A 23,689-nucleotide genomic window follows, 5' to 3' on the forward strand; every position below is an offset into this window, starting at 1 on the left:
ATCTTTCCTCCCCCCAAATCCCGGAATAACTTCAGTGAAAGCATGGCTTGATCTGCGTCGCTCGCAGATGTGATCAGGAAAGAAATGTCGTCGGCCTTTTTTTTTTTTTTTTTATCTTATTAAAAAGGAGCCATACAGCACCCCGATTATATTATTCTATAAATGAATATTGAACATCAACCATATAAGCATATAAGAGTAGAGAAAATAATTATAACAGAAAAAAGCAAAGTCACGTGCTTATAAGAGTTTAAAAATCTAAATTTTATATAAAAATTTAACGATGGTGTTGTGGCGCAATGGTGAGCGCATCGGATTTCGGTTTAGATTGTCTTGACAACTTCCGAAGGTTGCAGGTTCGAGTCCTGTCAACATCGCTTTCTATTTTTTTTTTTTTACTTACAAAGAACATAATGTTTTTATTTTTTTTTTATACCTCAAAAAGGACAAATATTGTCAATAAACGGAGATTTTGTTATTATGATACAATTCCTTTATTGAATTATGTTCTTCCTCGTCAGTTTTTAAATTGACTCGTTGGTTTTTTTTGTTTTAGATTCAATTTATCTAGTCACTATTTGGTGACAAGTGTGGGACGCTCAATTATTTACGAACTCGACAAGGAATTAATTAATAATAATAGGAAAATTGTAACTAGCTCAACTATAATATATAACTAAATTACTTGGAATCGTGGTTACTTTAAGATTTTTATTATTTAATTCATTTTTTATGGTGTGCTTAGTAGCAAACCAGTAAGTAGGGTTCAACCTTCTGCGCGGTGGCTGATGAATGTTAATCGCGCGCGCCGGTAGAAATAGAAATTGGCAGGGTTGTGCATACATTAGCGGGACACGTTGTTATTCCGCGCACATTGAAATTAAATATTGTCACACCCTGCCCTGGCTCGTCTTTTTCATGTTCTTGATTACTTAATCCACGGAGGTCGACACTTTTGTTGATCGCGAACTTCAATCATGAATTTAGTTGAGACTTGGTGCACACTAATTTGTCAGTGCACCTAATTTATTTATTTAGCTTTCAGCTAAATTTGTTCGTCGATCAATTCATATATTTGGACGCAAACATAATTATTTTGGAAAGGTTTGTGTTTTGTGTTTTGAAATGGAAGAAGAGATGAACGGTAATGTTATTTAGTACTTGGGAGTACTGATCTTGACGTACCACGGTCTCCAGCGGCAACCAATTATTATCATCTTGAAAAAGGTTATTTTAATTGCAATTTTTGTACTGATTTGTTTTTTATTCATTTGTTAAAACATGGTGTGACGCATCATGATATCATGCACGCGCCATAACCCCCACCCCCCAGCCCCAGCCCCAACCCGACCCCAACCCCCATTAGCTTACGTCATGTCTAAGTCAGCACCGGGGGTGCACGGTCCGAACGGGTTGGGCGGGCGTGTCTCGCCCGCCGTATTATATTTATTGCTTCTGCTTCTTCTTTTGCTTTTGCTTCCGCTTACCGACCCCATCATTTTGCCACTTCGTTTACAATCCATCAATTCTTCTCCAAATTCACGATGTCTTCTTCTCTCGATCAGCTCAAGGCCTCTGGCACCGTCGTTGTTTCTGACTCTGGCGACTTTGAATGTATGTTGTTTTAATTGCGTTGTTGGGTGTTCTGTTCTGACTCCACCCGTTTTTTTCTGCAGCCATCGCAAAGTACAAGCCCCAGGACGCCACCACCAATCCTTCATTAATTCTTGCCGCTGCTAAGAAGCCCGAGTATGCTGCCTTGATTGATGCTGCTGTTGTATACGGCAAGAAGCACGCCGACACTCCTGCTGCTCAGGCCGAAGAGGCCCTCGACAGCCTCTTGGTCGAGTTCGGCCGCGAGATCCTCAAGATCGTTCCCGGCAGAGTTTCGACCGAGGTTGATGCTCGCTTGTCGTTCAACAAGGACGCCACTGTCGCAAAGGCCCTCAAGATCATTGACTTGTACAAACAGCAGGGCATCCCATCTGACCGTGTGCTCATTAAGATCGCCTCTACCTACGAAGGTATTCAGGCTGCTCGCGAGCTCGAAGCCAAGCACGGTATCCACGTTAATCTTACCTTGTTGTTTTCATTTGTTCAGGCTGTTGCTGCTGCTGAGGCCAATGCTACCCTGATCTCGCCCTTCGTCGGCCGCATTCTTGACTGGTTCAAGGCCAGCACCGGCAAGACCTACACCGGTGCCGAGGACCCCGGTGTTCACTCGGTCAAGAACATTTTCAACTATTACAAGAAGTTTGGATACAAGACCATCGTCATGGGTGCTTCTTTCAGAAACACCAGTGAAATCAAGGAGCTCGCTGGCGTTGATTTCTTGACCATTTCCCCCTCACTTCTCGAAGAGCTCTTCAACTCAAACGAGTCAGTGCCAAAGAAGCTTGATGCCGCTGCTACCGCCTCGCTTGACATTGAAAAGGTGTCGTTCATCGACGACGAGTCCGCGTTCAGATTCGGTTTGAACGACGACCAAATGTCTACCGAAAAGTTGTCTGAGGGCATTCGAAAGTTTGCCATTGATACTAACGTCTTGCTTGACTACCTCAAGGAGAAGGTCTCTGCTTAAGAAAAAAAAAGAAAAAAGGAAAAGAGAATGAAATAATTTACGAATTAACAAAATCAACTGCCTGTAACTTATGTTAATCTACATTATAACTACTACACAACAACATACTAGCTACAATAAATTGTCTAGTTAGTACTAGTTATATGTATTATTATTATATTCCATCGATTGTAACCAACACGTACTATTATTATGCATGTCTTCGGGGTTTGACGCCATTTGAGGCGCAATTTAAATTTTAAAATTTTAAATTCCGTCCCCAGACTTGTAAAGTTCCCAAATTAAACTATACGGAACACGACGAAGCTGACGTGCATATTAATATGAACCGTTTATTTAACTTGTTCCCTTCTCTTTTTTTATTTTTCTTTTAGTTATTTACAGACTTTTTTTTTACGTTTCAACGAGCTCCAATATGGGAGTCGATTCAGAAACATCGTCCGAATCGGATTTTGAAGAAAAGCGGGATCCCGTTATTTCCGTATCCGAGACGACTCCGCTCGTTCAGGTTGAAAGCGATGAATTTTCAGGCTTACCACTTGCCACGGCAGAAGTTCTTCGAAGCCAGGTCAAAGTGTCTGACTTTAAGGCCACGTTTTGGACGTTGTATTCGTTTGCTGACGGCACGGACAAGGCCTTGCTAGTAATTGCATTTGTTAGTAGTATTCTGTCTGGCGTAATGCGTCCACTTATGACCGTATGTGATTTTTTTTTTTATTTTATTTTTTTTTTTTTTCAATGCTCAATTTTTTTTTGCAGGTCGTGTTTGGCAATATTACTCAGTCCTTCACTGAAATTGGTAGCAGGAGAATGGATTTTGGCCAGGAAGAGTACGACCAAGGTTATGTACCTGATTTTAGGTCCACCGTCGACCGATTGGCTACTTATTTTGTGTACATTGGCATTGCAGACATTGTGTTTTCTTATATTGGCACTTTTTTGCTCATGGACCGTGGCGAAGTGTTATCTGCTCGCATCAGGGAGGAATACCTGAGGGCTACCTTGCGACAGAACATTGCCTATTTTGATAAGCTTGGATCTGGAGAAATTACCACCCGCATCTCTGCTGACACGATTGTGATTCAAGAGGGCATGTCTGATAAGATTGGCCATCTCCTGCAGAACACGTCCACTTTTGTCGCTGCGGTTGTGGTTGCGTTTATTAGGTCGTACAAGCTTACGTTCATTTTGTTTTCCATCATTGTGTTTATCGTTGCCACCGTCGGCATCTTTTCCAGATTTATGCTCAAGTACTTTAGGTTGTCAATGATGGGCTACTCTGTCGGTGGCACGCTGGCTGAAGAAGTAATCTCGTCCGTTCGCAACGTTCAGGCTTTTGGTCTTCAGGACAGGTTGGCGATAAAGTATGACAGCTACCTAGCTGTTACTGAGAAATGGGGCTTGCGGGCAGGCATTGCGTTGGGTTCCATGATTGGCGTCATGTGGTTTTCCGTCTATTGCAACTATTCGTTGTCGTTCTGGCAAGGGTCTCGGTTTTTGGCATCAAATGAACTTAATGTCGGCAGTGTTATTTCTGTTCTTATGGCCATGATGATGGGTACTTTTTCAGCTTCGAGCATTACTCCTCATCTTAAGAACATTACCAACGCAATAGCTGCTGCGGCCAAGATCTTTGCCACGATCCACCGTGCCAGCGCGATCGATTCATCTGATTCTTCCGGTGCCAAGCTCCAATCGGTTGCGGGCGAGATTGAATTGAAAAACATTAAATTTATTTATCCTTCGCGGCCTGACGTGGTTATTCTAAATAATTTCAATTTGAAAATTCCTTCCGGAAAGACTGTTGCCTTGGTCGGTTCCAGTGGTTCGGGTAAGTCTACGATCATTGGATTAATTGAACGGTTTTATTCTCCAGTGGCAGGTCAAATCACGCTTGATGGTCATGACACGTCCAATCTAAATCTTAAATGGCTGCGCCAACAATTTTCACTAGTCTCGCAAGAGCCGGTTTTGTTTTCGTGTTCAATTTTTGAAAATGTTGCCCACGGATTAATTGGAACAAGTTACGAATTTTCGTCTGAAGTCGAGAAACGTGAGCTCGTGACTGAGGCATGTCGTCAGGCTAATGCGTTATCATTTATTGAGAACTTACCAAAAGGTCTTGATACCGACGTTGGTGAACGTGGCTTTTTGTTATCTGGTGGTCAAAAGCAACGTATCGCGATTGCCCGTGCGGTTGTTAGTAATCCCAAGATTTTGCTTCTTGACGAGGCCACTTCTGCACTGGACACTAAAAGCGAAGGTGTGGTCCAGGATGCGTTGGATAAAGCATCCAAAAACCGAACCACTATTGTGATTGCTCACCGTCTCAGTACAATCCGCGATGCCGATTGCATTGTTGTAATGTCCCGTGGTGCCATTGTCGAAATGGGCACGCACAACGAATTGCTCGATCACAAGGCTGAGTATTTTAACCTGGTAGAGGCGCAAAAGATTGAAACTGAAAAGAGTGAGGCTGAAAACAAGCTTGCTAACAAAGATGACGATGTGGTTGAGAATGACAATCTTGACGATGCTGCGATTCTGGAAAAGACTGTCACTCGTGCGAGTGCGCGATCGGTATCAAGCATTGCGTTGGAAAACAAGGATACAAAGGAAGAAAAAACTTATTCAGTATGGGAACTGATCGTAACCGTGTTCAAGTTATCCACGCCAGAGCATAAATGGATGTTTATTGGCGGCTTTAGTGCGTTCATCAACGGTCTGGGTTATCCGGTCACGTCAGTGTTGTACGCCAACTGTATTGCTGCGTTCCAGTCTAACCCGAGCGAATATTCCTCCATGCGCCGGACGATCAACCTTTTTGCCGGTCTTTTTTTCATGCTGGCGTTTGTTGAGTCGTTTGCGTTTGTGGTCACGAATGGATGCTTGGCGTACGTGGCTCAGACATTAGTACGTCGGATCAGGTTGCAATCTTTTAAGCAAATATTGCGTCAGGATATTGCGTTTTTCGATAAAGACGAGAATTCAACCGGCATGCTTACGGCGACGTTGTCCAGGGATGCGCAATCTGTAGAGGGATTATCTGGTGCCACGCTGGGTCAAATCTTGAACGCTAGTGTCAATGTTATTGCCGGCCTCGTGTTGGCGCTTTCAGTGGCGCCAAAAATTGCCATCGTTTGCGCAGCTTGTGTTCCAGTCTTGATCGGTTGTGGATATTTTAGATTTTCCATGCAGTCCCGGTTTGAGAAGCAAATCAAGAAATCTCATGGCAAATCTGCAGCTCAGGCTTGCGAGGCTGCTGCAGCCATCCGCACTGTTGTCTCGCTCACTCGGGAGGACGACGTTTGGAACGCGTATCATGAATCGTTGCAGTATCAGATCAAGGCTTCCAGATCCGCCACCAATCAATCTGCATTTTTGTATGGCATGTCTCAAGGTATCAGTTTTTTTATCATGGCACTGTCATTTTGGTGGGGCAGCAGGTTCTTGCAATCGGGTGAGTATTCAACCGTTCAATTTTTCATCACGTTTATTGCCATGATTATGGGATCCCAGGCTGCGGGTATCGTGTTTTCGTTTGCGCCAGACATGGGCAAGGCTCAGAGTGCAGCTGAAAATATTAAGCGTTTGATGGACTCCATTCCTGAAGTTGATGCGTGGAGTCATGAAGGACAAGTTGTCGAATCGGTTGAGGGCGATATCGAATTTCGTGACGTGCATTTCAGATATCCCACGCGGCCGCACGTGCCTGTTTTGCGTGGCTTAAACTTGTCGGTTAAAAAGGGCCAATATGCAGCATTAGTAGGCATGTCTGGATGCGGCAAGTCGACCACGATTTCGCTGATTGAATCATTTTACCGACCACTTGATGGCCAGGTCTTGCTTGATGGCAAGGACATTTCTACGCTTGAAATTAATTCTTACCGATCGCATGTTGCACTTGTACAACAAGAGCCGGTGCTGTATGCCGGTTCTATTAGGGAAAACGTTCTTTTTGGATCGTTGTTACCTGCAGATCAAGTTAGTGAAAAAGACCTCGTTGCCGCATGCAAGCAAGCAAATATTCATGATTTTATCACGTCACTTCCAGATGGATACGATACCATGTGCGGATCTAAGGGTATTCTTTTATCTGGCGGCCAGAAGCAACGAATTGCGATCGCGCGCGCGCTTATTCGCAATCCCAAGATCTTATTGTTGGACGAGGCCACTTCGGCTTTGGATTCGGAATCAGAAAAAGTCGTGCAAGATGCGCTTGATTCGGCTGCCAAGGGCCGGACCACGATTGCCGTAGCACATCGATTGAGTACGATTCAAAACGCGGATGTGATTTACGTGTTTGATGGTGGCAAGGTGGTTGAAGTCGGAACTCATGCAGAGTTGGTTAAGTTGCAAGGCAAATATTTTGAATTGGTTAAGTTGCAAGGATTGGACAAGACCGCATAGATTTAGATTATGCATTTATGTATTAGGAAGGTTTTTGGAAGATTTTATTGTTTTTGGTTTTTTTTTTTTTCTGGTACATCTTGAGGTATTTGTTAATACTTGGAACAATTATAGAAATTGATTTTTTTTTATTGCTTTTGTTGGAATGGAATTTTTTTTGGAATGATGTTTATTAGAAGGGGGGGTTCTTTCACGAAGCTTATTGAATAATGCCTTTTAAAAAATTGTAAAAGGATAAAATGCTTTTGAAGTGGTGGTTTACGTTCTCATGTGCCAAAAGATGACCCAAAAACTACCAAAACTGACTTCAATTATAATAGTAGTTATTGATCAAGCCTTGATCAAAAAATAGCGTCATTCCGACATCGTGCAGGAGAAGAAGATCCGACGTTGCCAAGTTCTTCTAATTCAGTATCGGAACTATACCGTGCCGGCGGGGTTGCACCTGTCGCAATCGGCTTGGATTTGCATGATATATCATTTACATCAGATGAAGCACCTGGGAGTACATATGATTTCCGCATCTGCGTCATTTTGGAATAGAAAATTGGTGTTTTACTCGGAGTCGGAATCGCGTCAGTGAATCTTGATGCTTTACGGTTAGGCCGGTTTAAAACATTATTGCTTATTGGAGTTAACGGGGTTAGACCCCGTGCCGCTTCTGATTCTGATTCTGATTTTGATTCTGTTTCAGATCTTGCCTGTTGTTTTTTGTTTCCGCCATGGATTGTGGTTAATGATTGCCTGAACCGGTCCAATTCAGGTGACGTTAATCCATGATCTGCAATTCGTTTCATTTGATGCTTGAGCCGTGAATCAAATTTTAATTCTTTTTCGTAAGTCCAGTATTGAAAGGCTAATATAGGGTTTTTAAGGCCCAGCATGTACTGAAGATCTATAATGCTGCTATTTAAAAGTTTAGACCGTCTCCTATTGAACCGAACAAACGCGTCGTTGACCAATGGATATATTTCTTGAGATAATGTTTCCTAATTAATGACGTTGAGAAGGATTAATTTAATAACAGCATCAAAAATCACGAGTAAAACGTACATGACCAGCCAATAGAGTAGATTGAGTTAATGGAGGCAGTTCAAACCAATCTTTATTATGAGGGTATTCGTACTTAAGGATAATGCTATTAAACAAAATTAATATTTTACTACCATTTTGCTTGTGCAAGCTACCATCAAAAATTGAGCTAAACTTACTCCGCACTAGCAGCACACGCGTTCCACTTTACGTATATCTCGCTCGTAGATCTCAAAACTCCTCCTGCTGGCTGGATATAGTTTGCGTTATAATTCCAAGTTACCATGTGCCACAGGTACGACTCAACAGAATGAGTTGACTGCAATCCCGGAAGACGACACCCTGGCCCGTGCCACCACTGATATGAATCAATGTAGCCTTCGAACTTTGTGCTCGCGACTGCTCTTGCCAGGCATTGCAGTTCAAAAGCACTCCATGCCACAGGACCATAAATTACAGGAACAAAAGTCGTGTCGGCTGAATTTGGCATGACAACACGTTGACGCTTGTTTGCTGTGGTCACCGACATGTCATTTGGGCTCGGACTGCCGTTCCTGCTCTTGCTTGTGGTATGTTTGAAGTTCTGACGAATACAAAAGGTTGACGCGTCCGCAATGGCAACCGCGTCCGCCTGTAACTTACCCTGATTCAGGACTTTATATAAAGCCAATGTACTCACTTATTGAAAATAGAAACATTCTTTTTCTCCGAAATTTTTTTTTCCACAATAAGTCAGATGAATTACGTAAAGTTTTTATCGTTTTTCATGCACGATATCATAGAAACTTGGTTGTTGGTTGAAACGTCGGTTGAATTGTGGCGTAATGGCTTTGCACGTGACCTGTAATTAATAATGTAAACCAATAACAATATCTCCATTATGGCGCTCTCCTTAATCGTTAGTTAAGTAGTACAAGTCGCCGTGCCATTGGCTGGCTACCCGGGTTATGTAAGGAATTACAAAATTTTAATTTTTGTAACCATTGTCGGAACCTGCCGCATGGGCCATCTCACGGCAGGTGGTGATGTCATGCACTCTATAATGGGAAGTAAATCTAACGCCTATCTACGTAGTCAACAGGATGTAGGAAACACTATCAATCCTTTATTTATTCGTGTATCTCAAGATATTTCGATCCATAACGCGATCTTTATTCACCATAATCACCATCCAGGCTATGACCCTCTGCTTTTTAATTTTTTGCCCTAGACTACAGTACAGGACGAATCCATTTTGGACTTATTCTTGATGCATGCGCAATAGTTGCTGACAATAGATGGGATGTTTGGTTGTCTACGGATCATGATGGGGAAGATCGACTATAGGGAAACTTGGATGACGTTCTTATGGCACGGCATTATTGGTATTACTTGCTCCGACAAGGGTAGCTAAATTAATTTTTTCCAGTTTTGTAAGCTTTTGCTTGATCTTTGTATTCAACAAATCTAATAGAAATAAAATGGCCCGTCGTGACATGCTTTAAAGATTGGAAGTTCCCATCTTCTATGCCTCCTTCATCAAACAGCGAGCAATGTAATGGCCTATATCGTCATGTTCAGGAACAATCCATGTTTGGGATAGGGAATGTCGGATAACCGCTTTCAGATAAAGAACTACAGTTGCCCATATCATTCCACGGCAACAGCTTGAGTTGTTTGAGAAGAATTCGATGAGAATATGGAATCGAAATCTCTCTCTTGATGCACATTTGATAATCGATGACTATGGAAATATGTTGTTAATGCGAGCGGATGTACACAAAGTATTTGATAACAAAAACTTTGTATTGTATCCTGAGGATGCTACCGGTTATTGTATCCCTATGGTGAGACTTTCACGCAATCTAAGTGTATTTTATCACAATGCTACGTGACTTCCGATTAAATCATGCAAAGTGGAATTTTTATTTGCTCGGTTTGCATGGACTTTGTTCCCATTGATGTCTGCGTTTGTAAAATCTGTGAAAAAAAAGGTCGTTCAAGTGGCAAAGAATAGCAAAGGCCTAAAACAGCGGAAGGCCGTGTTGAAGAATACAAGAAAAAGGGCTTGTAAGGCTGCTAGAATTGCAGAAGTGATTGCTAAAGATGATGGCACTGGCAAAGAGTCTCGAGTCCGGCTATTACGATCCCAGCAGGAAAATCTGGATCTTGATGTTTCCGAGAAAGAAAGGATTGCAATCATTCGAGAGAAACAGCTTTAAAAGCAAAGACCACCTGGGTTTGTTCCATTCAAGGGTGTTGAAGACACTTCATATGCAACGACAATATTGGAGTGCTTGGGTTACGATGTAATAGATTATAATGATATGTAATAATTATAATTGCAATATCATAGCTATTTTTCTCTCACAAAATTTTTTAATGCTTGAATATTTCATCTTCTCTGCTTTACTGAATTAGCATTTAGATGAGTTTTGGGTATTAAAAGGAAAAAAAAAATGAGAAATGAATAAGTAGACCAAAATAATCACTCAACTACAAAGACTGCGATGATTGCTGAGTCGCATTGGAGAATTCAAAAATACAACCATCTCCATAGAATCAGTCAGTCGCGTGTGAACCTTATAGTGTGGATCCTTCCATATCGCGTTCTCCCTGATTTGTCCCATAGGAAGAGAGCCATTACAAATGTGCAACGCCGCGTCTTCAAGGCCTCTGAAAGAAAAAAATGAAGAAAAAAGCTTGTAAAGTGGTACATCCCGATAGATTAAAGAAATACCATACAAATCCAGTAATCTTGCTTTGTGCTTGCAAGTCCTTCTTTGCGTGGTCGATTCCTTCTTTGTAAGCACATCGTCAAGTGCTATGAACCTCTCCATGTGCAACTGTTTGAAAAAATTAGAGTTGCGTTGCCAATCTAGATATAATTTTTTTGGAAATCAAGCGGTTGGTTTATGCAACCTGAATATGCAGGGGTGACTCGCAAGATGATACTGAAAATGTATGTGAATCATTACCAAACAGTAGCTTGGAGTGAGGAAGAGAAAAACAGTGAGAATGAAGGAACGTCGAGAAAAAAGTTCGTGTGGCAAGGTTTCTGAAAGCAAAGTAGAATTCGATGCCGATTTTTAAGGACGAAGTGAAAAAGCAAAATGACAAATTTGTTTAAGAGCCGTTCAGATTGTTCAGATAACTAGTTAACAATAAGTTAATGTAGTGTATAATCATATTAATTTACAAGTAGTTATTTGTACCTTACACGTGGACGTCACGATCTGGGTTTTCGTTGTGAGTATTACGCCTGTATAAAATCTTGGGCGGAGGGTTATCCCGGTTGACTCTAAAACGTCGCTGAAGAAGCGCGTGAAATAAATAAACAGAAACTAAAACGATATGCCATTTTATTCATGACGAGATACAGAAAGTAGACAAAAAGCAATGGCATAACGTTAATGAACAATAATTTTAGAACGAGTAATGAATCATAATTCGGGTGAACTCAATACTTCAACTGGATTTGCGTCACCGGTTTATCTCGCTACTGTCAACCATGGTCCACACTCTGTACCTCAATCAGAAACAACAGCACTAGATTATGCATCGCCGCAAGATATTATAGCTTGGAACCTTGTTAATGCAACCGAAGAATTGGTTGTGGCTTCTCATTCAGTTTTGTGGTTTGAATGCGGAGTGTTGAAAAGAAAGTTTGGCTTCCCGGGTGACATCGTAACGCATGCCTTGTTCACTCATTTTGATGATCCTGAGCCGGCTTCGTCAAAACACGTTGCTGCTGCGGCCGCCAGTACGGATGCCTCTCAAAAGAAAAAAGGTTATGGCAAACTAAAAAAATCTAAGCGTCTTATTAAGCGGAATCGTGCTATTGTCGTCGTGCTTAAGGAGTTCGCTCATATTTTTTTTGTTAATGGATCTCGGTTTGTGGTGAACATCCCTTTTGAAGTTGGCAACGTGTTTTCTACCGAACGAGGCTTAATTTTGCAAAGGAAAATAACAGAATTGAATGAATTTCAATACGGCAACATCAGTGATGATCTGTTGGCACCGTCTGCCAAGTCAAATCTGCCACAGTTTTTCTCTTTGACAGATGCAATGGCAGACCTTGGTCAAGTGATACGACATATCCCTGCTACAGTATCTGGAGCGACAACCAATGTATCTGGATTTTTACATAGTGAAGAATTAATTTATGTATCGAACAGGCAGATTGAAGGGCAGCAGCATGCTGTTTTAGGTGCAACGTATGACAATATTACCAAATCAATCCATGTTTATCAATTTAGATATTTATCTGCAGATGGAAATTTGCCAGCAAAGAGGCGAACAATGTCTAGACGTCGGTCATCCATGTTGCAGTCAATGACGGAAGACACTATTGCATCGTTGGACTTATCTTCCATACCAGGGAACACGCGAAGAGTTTCAAGCTCCAGAGCTGACACGTCATTAACTATCGATAGAATGGGCGCAGGTGGTATTGACGCTTCAGAAATTATTCAATCCGGAAGCGGGTTTGGTGGCTTGTCGGCACCTTTCGTGTCATGGTGGTATGACATCGAAAGTTTGAAAAAGGAAATTGAATTTACTCATATAGAGTCGTTCCCAATCGAAGTCACAAATAAAAATCAGATTAAATGTTTTAACATTGTTAATAAAGATTTAAAGCTGCAAGTTTTGGGATTAATGAACAAAGATGCTCAGCGGTTACTCGTTTTAATATTTAGCTTGGAAGGTGCAACACTAAGATTTCAAGATTCAATTAAGCTTACAGTCATGGACGCCGTTCCTATCGCAAATTCAAGCAGTACCGATGATCAACTAACAAAACAATCACAAATCATGGTTCTACAATTAGATCAAACCATTAAATTATTTAATCCATTTCTGAGGTTATACTCACCACAAATTCATGCACCTGACGATGTTGTCAGTTTAGAATATGCAGTTAACAACAAAGTATCATTACGACTATCTGACCAAAGTTTGCAACGAATTGAAATTGTTCAGGTTCCCGAATCTTTTTATGTTTCAAAATCTATTCAAGTCATTAACTCGATTCTTGATCTTACTCGACAAGAACGATTAAATTTTTATTTTTCGGCTGCTTTGCAAAGATCATCGCAAACCAAAATTTCTAAAGAGTGGGATGCATTAATTGTTGCAATATTTGCTTCATGGATTGGGCCCGGTCAGCAAAATATTACTGTCGAAAAAGACACACCGGATAATGCATGGAAACAGCTCATTATGCTTAGCTCTGAAAACCTAGACTGTCGTAATGATTCATTTGATCAAGCCTTTTTTGACCAATTTAAGAACAACAAGTGGTATTTCGAGCAAGAGATTAACAAGGCGATCAAATTGGCAAATGATATCAGCTCCATTCCTGACATTGTGAGTGATTGGACTCAGCACCGACCATTTACTGTTTGCGCTTTGCATCTTTTAGTTGAAGAATTGAAGTTAGATATTGCAGCTTCAGAAGCGAAGCATAATTTAGAACTTGTCATTGGACAACTAGTAAGATGGCTAGGTTGGTCAGATGAATGGAATAATTCGTACTCAATTTGGAATATAGTATATGATGAAGGTAAGACCTATTTACGCCAATTAGGATTTTACTATAAATTCACTAACAAATTTGGCAAAAGTACCGAGATTTACTTCACCCATGATTTTGTCCTCGCCTGTCAATATTTTGTCGGTATTTTATCATTTGCTAATAACGCCGCCTGATTTACAAACGATGAAGATGCCAACCTTATACGATGTGTATTCACAACAACATATTAGTCAATCTACGTCTTCATCCACAAAGAAAAGTCTCGCAACCGTCCTTCCCCGTTCGAAATTTATTTGTGAAATTTTTGATATTATAAAAACTGCTGCTTCAGAAAATGTATATCGTGAGATCTTGGAAAAACTATTAGATTCGCTTTCTTTACTTTCACAAGGTTCTCAATTATGTTTTGAACGCCAAGACTTATCAAAAGGAAGATTACTTCTCAATGAAATTGAACGCTTGCCTGAGGGAATTTTGCTTCTATTTAAAGAAGCTATTGTGAGCTGCCAGGAGAACACTCCTACCGATTGGGACGTGGATGCACTTGAATTGATTGGCAGACGAGACTTGAAGAAATTGGTAGAACTTGGAAATGGGCTTACAGAAGTGGAGATTTTCAAGCCTACTGTAAGAAATCTTTTTTTTTTTTTTTTTTTTTTTTTGATGTCGTTTTTCGAGTAACTAATTCTTAATCTAGATATTTCGTGATAGGCCACGTGAGATGAATCAGATCATGCAGTCTGTATTGACTGAGGCAGATAGTTTGGGTCCATGGGATGGCGTGTCCGAGCTTGATAGGGTTCATGTTTCTCGGCAGCTATTTAGAGAAGACAGGAGAATGCACGAAGCTCAGAAGTTGCTTCAAACCACCAAAATGCAGTCCGGCAAATTTGATTATGGATTGCTTTCAACTACTTATAACGAGGCTGATATGCACACAGCGCAAACGGAGTTAGCACGGGTGATTGGTTTGCGCACTTTAGCCGTCCCAGTTGGCCGTGGCGGGTTTTTTTATTCAGCAAGGGTCCCACTTCTTACCGAGAAATTTCCAATTCCAAAGATGAATTTTAACGTAATGATGAAGCCAAGTATGACAACTATTACTGCAGAGAAACATTTGATGAGCGAGCCAAATATATGTTGGGGATTGTTTCACAATGGTGTGGCTAGTGGTCTAAGTGTTTCTAAGGATGCAAAAGAAATTACAGGAAGTTGGATCGTATTTAATAAGCCAAATGAGCTGTCTTCACAGCATGCTGGTTTCCTATTAGGCTTAGGCTTGAATGGTCATTTAAAACATCTAGCAGAATGGCATATATATAATTACTTGCGACCAAAACACACGCTTACATCCGTTGCGCTCTTGATTGGCATGTCGGCATCATTTCTGGGCAGCATGAACCCTAAAATGACAAAAGTGTTATCAGTACATGTGGTTGCTCTTCTTCCGGCTGGTTCAGCAGATCTAAACATTTCAGGTTCAATGCAGACTGCGGGAATTATGGGTGTTGGTTTACTGTATTATAAAACCTATCACCGCCGAATGAGTGAGATTTTGGTTGCTGAGATTGATCAGTTTAATGCTTCCGGTATTCGAACTGGAGGAGCCAAAAACAATAACGCGTTTCGATATAATGCTAGACAAGCTGCAGCAAATGCCAATAATCAATACGCTGACGCCGCTGGCACAGGTTCTCAGGGAGAGTTGAATGACCGATTACACGATGAGGGATACCTACTGGCAGCGGGATTTGCCTTGGGTTTGATTAATATTGGAAGCGGACCAAAATTGCAAACCCTTAATGATTTGAATCTTATGGAGAGGCTTCTTGCTATTGGGACTGGCAATACGGGAAGCAATAGCAGTACTCACTTAGGCAGTGTGGGTTCGGGTGTGTCTGGTGGAGCGTTTGCTCAATTACACCATATTTTAGATAAAAGCGCAGCTGGTTGTATTATGGGACTGCTACTCATTTATCTTAAATCTGAGAATGCCAGCATGGCGCAAAAGATTGATGTTCCAGAAACAGAAATTTTATTTGAGTATGTTAGGCCAGATTTGTTATTACTTCGAACTTTTGCTAGCAGATTGATTATGTGGTCTAATATAGGGAGCACGCGAGAATGGATAGCAAATTCGATTCGTCCGTTTTTGCGAGATCGGGTGTCATTGCAAAATATAACCACACTTGATAGTGATGATTTGCCGTTGATAAACATTGTTTGTGGTTTGTGTTTTTCAATGGCAATTCGTTATGCCGGAACTGGAGACACGGACGCCATATCGACACTGATTTACTACCTGGACCAATTTATTCGGCTTAATTCGCTTCCAGCAAATAGTCATGATGAAAGGACGACGAAGTCAACCGTGCGAAGTTGCCAAAGTTCATTGGCGTTAAGTTGTGCTGTCGTAATGGCAGGAACAGGAGATTTGCGCGTGCTACGACGACTTAGAAGGCTTCACGGAACAGTGGGTGCTAGCGTTACATATGGCGCTCATCTAGCAACTCATCTGGCTATTGGCCTGTTGTTTGCTGGAGGTGGAGAGTACAGTTTTAATGTTTCTAATGATAGCAATAGTGCATCTAGAAATGAAAAAAAAATCGATGACAGTTTATTACGAATTGCTGGGTTAGTGATTGCTCTCTATCCGCAGTATCCAAATGACGTGTTGGATAATCAAGTTCATCTGCAAGCTTTTCGACATTTTTGGACTTTTGCAATTCAAAAGCGGTGCCTGATAGTGCGAGATATTGAAACAACCAGGCCAATCGTAATGCCGGTGTCTATTGGTTATAAAATGTCCGATGGCAAGGTGAAAACAGAGAAGCTAACTGCGCCGTGCTTGATTCCTCCGTTATCGTCATTATTATGGTTAAAGACTGAATCTGCTGATCATTGGCCTGTTTATCTTGATCTTGAGAAAAACATTGCTCATGCACGTGCGCTCAAACACTCGCTGACTGTTTATGCTGATAGTCGTCGAGGTGTTGTTCAACGCCGGAGCGATGACGGGTCATTGCCTTTCGGAGCAGTTTTACGAGGTTTAGGTGGACCAGATATATCAGATAAATGGGCCGGTGATGATACAACTCGTGTGGATGATCATGATCGAGCACGCGGATTGGCTGTCACAAGTACAGTGCCTGGAATATCGAACTCGATGCAGAAGTTACTCGCAGTTGGACTCCAAGGCGAACTCGATCATGCTGAGAAGGCCATTGTTATTCCAGCCGATGGTAAGTGAATGATTAATGACTTAAAATGTATTACTAACAGGACACGAAATAGTACATACCAGGACACCGCAGGTCAACTCTGTATCAACTGACTTGGCTGGCACGCTGGCCAATTTTATTGAAAATCCGAAAAATAAGGATGACCTTTGGAATGTTCGAGTTGGATTATTTGGAGTTCCACGGTGGGTTTCAGGTGAGGGCTCTTCTCCGACTTGGTCACAAAAACAGCTAGCATTTGTACCTCAGGAGACGGTCGAAAAATTAAAAGTTGGCGTGTGGCGGATGCGTCAGCCACCTGAAGCAGCGATCAAGACTGCAAGTGGGTAACCAAAAAAAAAGAAAATTAATCTGCCAAAGACAATTATGAATAGCTTACTGGTTCGAAGTAGTTTTAATCCAATTACTATTGAATTAATTTATGGGTATCAAAATCAATCGTATATTAATCAAGCAAAACTGTACATATTATATAGCAGAAATTTATATATTTGTTTTCATTAATGTTTTTAAAATTGAGCTTTTTAATATATGCCTGATTCAATGTAACTAAGCTGCAACAAAGAAGTTTATTCACTGCTAGTTTGTGACAGCTGATGAGGAATTGGAGGCCAATACCGCTTGTAAATGATAATAAAAGATTCTTCCCTACACACCCTTCAATTTTTTTTTTTTTTTTGCCACAATTCTTATCGTGTTCTATTTGACTTTCATTATCATGATTTTTTAATTTTTTCTCTATTCATGTGTAAGTCCCACTACAAGTTGAAAATCTCACAGTCTTGGCCAACTTGCCTTCGGATAAGCCCAAACCCCGCCAAGCAAAATGCTGCACAGATAAACCATTTTGATTACGATAACAAATTTTGTTTCCCCGGCAGCTCCAATTGGTTAATTTATTCGAAGGCACGGCCTTTTCATGGCCATGGTAGGTTTAATTATATCACAATTAATGATGAGCAAGCGGCTTGAAGACTTTGTCCATTGTACTAGTTAATTATGTTTCTGAGTGTGGGGGGCATCAGTAACTAACTATTTGTAAAGGACAAATATCTATCATGGAACTTTTTTTTATCATGATTAGTCTCACTCAACAAATATTAATTTTACAATATATGAAAATTTCTGAAAACTCAATCATTGCCAGCCACCGCCTCAATTTACTCCACACCCATTTCTAACACAGGGTTTTTCGCTATGTGATATGGCTATCTCGCTTGCCAAGATTCTGGTCATCAGGAAAAAAAAGATTTTCGATGTTTTTTTAGATTTTGACGACACGTATTTCACTATATGTTTCACGATGGCAGCGATGTGACGTATCGATAACCGTTAACTTTGAACGTATTAGCGTTCGCCCTCACCTATGGATGGTCTTTGACATTTTGCCAAGTGAAAACTCATTATTGTTCAACTTTAGATAAAACACATGCTATCAGTATGTTGACTATTATGACACATTTTATTCATTCATATTCTGGAAACTGTTTATATATAGCCAGTTGTTTTCCAGTCTTCGGTTCAATCATCACGACTCTTGCCAATAAACTTTTTTTTGTTTTTTGATCTTTTTATTTATTTTTACAATGAATAAGGACGGGTTTATTGTAACGGCATTACCAGAACCAACCACGTGGCAGAGTATTGTCAAGCGCCTCGAAGTCAGTGGTCATGACACTACTCGCAACTCAAACAAGGATCTTGATCCTGTACCGCCTGAGATGCGAACCTGGAATTGGTGGCATTACATTTCTTACTGGATTTCAGATAATTTCACTCCGTCTGGTTGGCGTAAGGCCGCTTCATTGATGGCCATTGGCATGTCATGGAAAGTGGCTCTCATTAACGTTGCCGTTTCAGAGGTTCTGATTGCTCTTGTCATTACTATTAACGGTTACGTCGGTGCCAAATATCATATATCTTTTACCGTCCAGTCTCGTGCTTCGTTTGGTTATTATTTTTCTATCCTAATGATCAGTATGAGGTTAATCGTTGGCACTTTTTGGTACGGCATCTCAACTTACACTGGTGCTGAATGTGTCCGTTCAATGATTTATGCCATCTGGCCTTCTTTTCATAACGTCAAGAACACGCTTCCGGTGTCAGCCCACATCGACACTCAGTTTATGATATCCTACTTTATCTATTTTATTAGCATTCTTCCGCTTCATTATGTTCCAATTCATAAAATCCGTTTCTTGTTCACCATCAAGGCTATTATTACTCCAATCATTGGATTTGGCATAATGGGTTGGACCATCAAGCATACTACTTCAGGAACCAGTTCTATCTGGAATCAGGGAAATACAGTTCATGGTTCAAATTTGGCATGGGTTTTCATGAATGGCGTGTATGCAAATATGGGTGGCTGGGCTACTCTGGCCGTCAATGCTCCCGATTTCACACGTTATGCCATAAGCCCCAGACATACTTATACGATGGCGATTGCACTTCCTCTCACAGCTACTCTTATTACGTTTTTTGGTGTTGTCGGTGCTGCTGGTTCTGTTGCACTTTATGGTAAAATTCTTTGGGATCCTCTTCTTTTTATTGACAGATGGACTTCACCTGGTGGACGTGCGGCCGCATTTTTCTGCGCTGCTGGGTTTTACCTTGCTCAAGCTTGTGCCAACATATCAGCGAACTCAATATCGTCTGCTAATGATCTCAACTGTATGTTTCCTAGGTTTGTGAATATCCGACGTGGTCAGTTCATTATTGCATTTATTGGTGCTTGGGTATTGACTCCTTGGAACATTCTTACTTCTGCATCTTCATTTTTGGCATTCATGTCGGGATATAGTGTGTGGCTTGCACCACTTTGTGGAATCATGGTTTCAGATTTTTTCTTTGTTCATGGTCAGAAATATGACGTTTGGGAATTATACAAAAAAGACGGCATATATCGATATAACAAATGGGGAACCAATCCTCGCGCATTTGTTGCATTTTTTATCGGCTGGGTTCCTCTGCTTCCAGGCTTTTTGCCGACCGTGAACAAGTCGATCAAAGTTGCAAAAGGCATGACTTATCTCTATTATCTTGGTTACTTCTATGGCTTTGGCGCTGCTGCTCTTTCATATTGGGCTATTTGCAAGGTTTGGCCTGCCAAAGAGACCATGTTAGAAAGAGGAGTATTTCCTGATGATGAAATTCTTTTTGCCAGAGATTTAGAAGAAACCATATCTTTTACACAACAATCGGACGAGAAGAAATCTACAAGTCTTAATTTATAAATTTATTAATAATATATTTTGTTACAAATTAGTCTCCGTATAAAATAAATTTTAATGGTTGTGTTATTATAAAAATTATTGATTAAAGTCGAGGAAGAAAAAATATAAAAATATAATTAAATAAAAGGTACAGTAGTATAACCAGAAAAACTCTAAAGCTTAATTCATTTCATTTCATTTGTAATTGCCGTAATTAAGGATAGCTTCCTGGTGCGGGGCCGAAATATCCTATCTCTGGCAAAGGAAGATTAACTGTCCTTCCAACGCTCCCATCAATACCTGCACTGGATACAGTATTTCCCCACCATTTAATCGGTTTCGGATGATACTGTACCGTAAAAAAAATAATAATTGCTGAAAACGCGACACCCGCATCCAAAGCGGATGACAACACGTAATTATACTTTTCCCACCAAGCTAACTTTCGCTTTCGGAGAAAATACATAAACACGATTGACAAATAAAAACCTGGGGTGTAATAAGACAAATTATATGGTGACCAACGGGTCATGCCGCCAAGAATCAGGACCGGATTAACATAATGAAATCTTTTCGGATAATACCGTCGAAGCAAAATGAACGGGATCGGGACACCGGCACCGATAAGAAAGCACCATTGTAAAATAGGGTATAACCCGTTGAACATTCTCTTTGGTCCAATCACTCCCCAGGTTACCGAGGCAGAATAGTAAGTTCTTGCACCCGGACAAGTAAATTTTTGAACATTAGTCGTCTCGCAAAGGTCTTTAACGTTGGCAATCTGCCAGTTAACAACGCCTATTGATACTATACATTGAACTATCGTTGTGACCATCTGACCACGAAATACTGCTCTAGGAGGAATTTTCGTATAATGAGCCATTTTCTGGTCTGAAATGTACGATTCTGCTTGACCGTCAATATTGTAGCCGTACGCCTTAAGAATCATCAAAGCAGAGCCATTGCCGGGGAGCATGTAACCCGAAATAAGTTCACAAAGCACATTCAGTCCAAACCCCCATCCAGTTACGGCATGAATTAAAGTAATAGGAATTAAAAATCCAAAATTCACCAAGATCATGATTACCAATGACCACACCGGAGTATTTGTTGGATAAATCTTCAAGCACACAACGCCAAGCACAAAGGAAATCACAAGTACGATTAAAAACCACCAATCGGGAACTTCTTTAAACTTTCTCACGACAGTTGAATACGGATCAGTAAACTTGTCATAACCAGATTGATGTCCGCTTCTAATATCAACCCAAAAGTCACGCAAACTTAGCAAGATTGATTTTCCTTCGTTAACAAACGTCCAAACAATCGTTAGCGGAAAAAGCGCGAACGTGCCTCCATATACCATGAGGTCACCAGCAGAGTAGAAAGGAGGTGAATAAGCTTGATACTTTGCTTCATCTAACAATCCGTTTGTGAGAACTTGCGTGACCGCGTAAGATTTATTTTTGTTGGTTAAGATCGCGTTTGTGTTGATTGGTAAATACCCAGTCCATTTGTAATTTGAAAGATACATGCCCAAGACAATAAAAAGAGATATAAACATGCCAACATACTGATTTACCTGCGAGTAAAATGGAGTGACTAATGGGGTGCTATTCTTGGCCATATTCCAGTCAAAAGTAGTCCAAGGATTCAATCCCAACCCTAATTTAGAACCGGTTACCAGAGCTAAATTGAAATTCTTTGGTGCAATCCATGCAATCCAATTAAAAGTACTCAGGGCCTGAAAAATATAATCTGGAAACCAAAAATAAAGAAATGATGAAACGCAAGCAATGATAAAAAACCAATAACGAGATATAGTCCATCCATGGACGGTCTCGTTCTTTTCTGGCTTAAGCAAGGCTCTACTTAAGGCAATTGTCGGAAGAATACTTGGCCACACAGCCTTGACGGGATAAACAACCCACCTCCTAAGAAGACCGGCAAAGCCAAATCCAAGAAATTGGGAAGATAAAACTAAAAGGAATTGGTAGCCAGGAGTTGCCCATGTGTTGCCATAAAATAAGTCTAACTTTTGCACAATCAAGTTAAAGGCAGTGACGTAAACATTTCCAACAGCCACATTGACCATGATTGTAGCAAGCATCTGCTCTTTGAACGACCATAAGCCGGGATTGATGCTATAACGCGTGCCTCGAAAGGTAAATCCCCAATCCGGAAGCGTCTGAAGAACGCGGCCACACGGATAAAGAAAAAGCTGAATAACTGCCGCACTCAATGAAATGGAAGGCTGGCGTGTTCCAAAAAATTGATGAATTCCTGAACCAATAATTGTCCAGATAATGGCCAAAAAATATACACGAATTGTTTCCACAGGAACATCAGTGTCATCAAACGGATCAGTCACGGAGCGAACCTCAGGATATGGTGAGAAGAACCCAATAATCGCAGCTTCAGTTTTCAGATCGAGCTCATAGGTATCAATGTCTGAGCCATAGGCCTCGTTACCTTGAACCAAAAGCTTAATCTTGCTCATAGTATCTAAAGGAAAATTAAAGTCATCGCTGTGATGCTCGATAGCATTGGCCAATATTTTCAGAGATTGATCCACAGAGAGAGACTTGACACGGTCATAAACTACTTCAAAATCTGCGGCAGTGGCATTAAGATGATCGCCTTCAATTTTGCTCTTTAGTTGATCTTCGTTAAATTCGCCCTTCAAGCTAGATCCCACCACAAGGCCAGCCTTCTTTTCATGCTCGTCACTATCTGATAGATGCTCAGGCATGGTCACCTAAAACAATCAGTAATCTCACCATGGTTGAAAATAAATACCATTTACCAAGTCTTGAAGAAAAATTCAGGTGCGGTGCAGCAGTGGGGGAGTCATTTCAAGTGATCATAAGTCGTTATATATATTTGAAATAAACTAAACTTTGAAGGCATAATTGACAATATGTATTGCATGCGTGAGTTACGGGTACAACGGCTGGAACGGGCTTAGCAATGGGATAGTGGTATGGCATGCGTAGAATACTTCATTTCCGCAGCAATGATAAATTATAAACTGAAATGACCCTGCAAGACTTAAAATTTGTGCATATAAACTGAAGTCTGCGCAATTGCTTGATTTTTTTTTCTTTTTTAAAATTGTAAATGCTAAGTTATTGTGTCATGAATCGCCATACATATATACCCGTATCCATGAAGAAATAACAAAAAATAAGATTTGCCTTGCATGCAATTGAGTGCTCCAAGAAGCTAGAAAAAGCTTGAGAAGAAGAGTTAAAGGTCAATTGCATGAAGTTGCACTGCACAGCAGCTTATGTACCGTATAAATTAAGATGTTATCTCCGTCCCTGTCTCGGAATTAGTACGAGTGTAACTGACCAAGAAATTCGAATTTTAAGAAAATTGTCCAGTATAATAAATTAATGGTATATAAATATTTAACTAAAAGGTTCTGTTTTTTTATATATATCACCATACATGTTGTCACAATCTGTCCCAATTAATTATATAGTTACACTTGAAGAAAAGTCGGGCGGGAACATTCCGAGGTTATAGTGCGTACGTAGTTATATGCCAACTATTCCTGATTGAATAAGCTCGGAGCTCGCAATAACTATTGGTATACAATGCATAAAAAAAAATAAGCTGATTACCTTATTTTCACTTGATAATTTTGGAACCTTCTTTATTTGTTTTTCCTTTTGGACATGCCACCAGT

At 40.7% G+C, this 23,689-nt stretch overlaps 6 protein-coding genes and 1 non-coding gene across 7 annotated transcripts; 5 read left to right on the forward strand and 2 right to left on the reverse strand.

Annotated features, from left to right (window-relative positions):
* The first annotated feature begins 285 nt into the window (after positions 1–285).
* On the forward strand, positions 286–377 carry V1514DRAFT_t108. Its single transcript has one exon. It is a non-coding gene; the product is annotated as a tRNA-Arg (tRNA).
* A 1,076-nt stretch (positions 378–1,453) lies between these two features.
* Positions 1,454–2,860, forward strand: V1514DRAFT_338477 (uncharacterized protein). The gene is made up of 2 exons (XM_066928841.1): positions 1,454–1,614; positions 1,677–2,860. Exons 1-2 carry the CDS (start codon positions 1,545–1,547, stop codon positions 2,579–2,581), a joined length of 975 nt encoding a protein of 324 aa, XP_066780808.1. The 5' UTR covers positions 1,454–1,544; the 3' UTR covers positions 2,582–2,860.
* V1514DRAFT_216991 (P-loop containing nucleoside triphosphate hydrolase protein) lies at positions 2,699–7,162 on the forward strand. Its single transcript, XM_066924708.1, has 2 exons — positions 2,699–3,278; positions 3,341–7,162. The coding sequence occupies exons 1-2, from the start codon at positions 2,997–2,999 to the stop codon at positions 6,989–6,991; spliced, it is 3,933 nt and encodes a 1,310-aa protein (XP_066780809.1). The 5' UTR covers positions 2,699–2,996; the 3' UTR covers positions 6,992–7,162.
* On the reverse strand, positions 7,090–8,875 carry V1514DRAFT_338481 (uncharacterized protein). The gene is made up of 3 exons (XM_066928842.1): positions 8,203–8,875; positions 8,045–8,129; positions 7,090–7,980 (listed from the first exon to the last, which is right to left on the reverse strand). Exons 1-3 carry the CDS (start codon positions 8,550–8,552, stop codon positions 7,333–7,335), a joined length of 1,083 nt encoding a protein of 360 aa, XP_066780810.1. The 5' UTR covers positions 8,553–8,875; the 3' UTR covers positions 7,090–7,332.
* A 2,428-nt stretch (positions 8,876–11,303) lies between these two features.
* V1514DRAFT_338485 (uncharacterized protein) lies at positions 11,304–17,403 on the forward strand. Its single transcript, XM_066928843.1, has 4 exons — positions 11,304–13,568; positions 13,630–14,168; positions 14,239–16,783; positions 16,836–17,403. Exons 1-4 carry the CDS (start codon positions 11,441–11,443, stop codon positions 17,108–17,110), a joined length of 5,487 nt encoding a protein of 1,828 aa, XP_066780811.1. The 5' UTR covers positions 11,304–11,440; the 3' UTR covers positions 17,111–17,403.
* Positions 17,404–18,366: 963 nt separating this feature from the next.
* Positions 18,367–20,016, forward strand: V1514DRAFT_286448 (permease for cytosine/purines, uracil, thiamine, allantoin-domain-containing protein; the record flags this gene model as incomplete). Its single annotated transcript, XM_066925201.1, has 1 exon — positions 18,367–20,016. The coding sequence occupies one exon, from the start codon at positions 18,367–18,369 to the stop codon at positions 20,014–20,016; it is 1,650 nt and encodes a 549-aa protein (XP_066780812.1).
* A 193-nt stretch (positions 20,017–20,209) lies between these two features.
* Positions 20,210–22,778, reverse strand: V1514DRAFT_322631 (OPT oligopeptide transporter protein-domain-containing protein; the record flags this gene model as incomplete). The annotated part of the gene is made up of 2 exons (XM_066926128.1): positions 20,210–22,753; positions 22,776–22,778. The coding sequence occupies 2 exons, from the start codon at positions 22,776–22,778 to the stop codon at positions 20,210–20,212; spliced, it is 2,547 nt and encodes an 848-aa protein (XP_066780813.1).
* Positions 22,779–23,689: the final 911 nt, after the last annotated feature.

Source organism: Lipomyces japonicus (assembly GCF_038497905.1).
Source record: "Lipomyces japonicus strain CBS 7319 unplaced genomic scaffold V1514scaffold_76, whole genome shotgun sequence".
Classification (NCBI taxonomy): Eukaryota; Fungi; Ascomycota; class Lipomycetes; order Lipomycetales; family Lipomycetaceae; genus Lipomyces; species Lipomyces japonicus.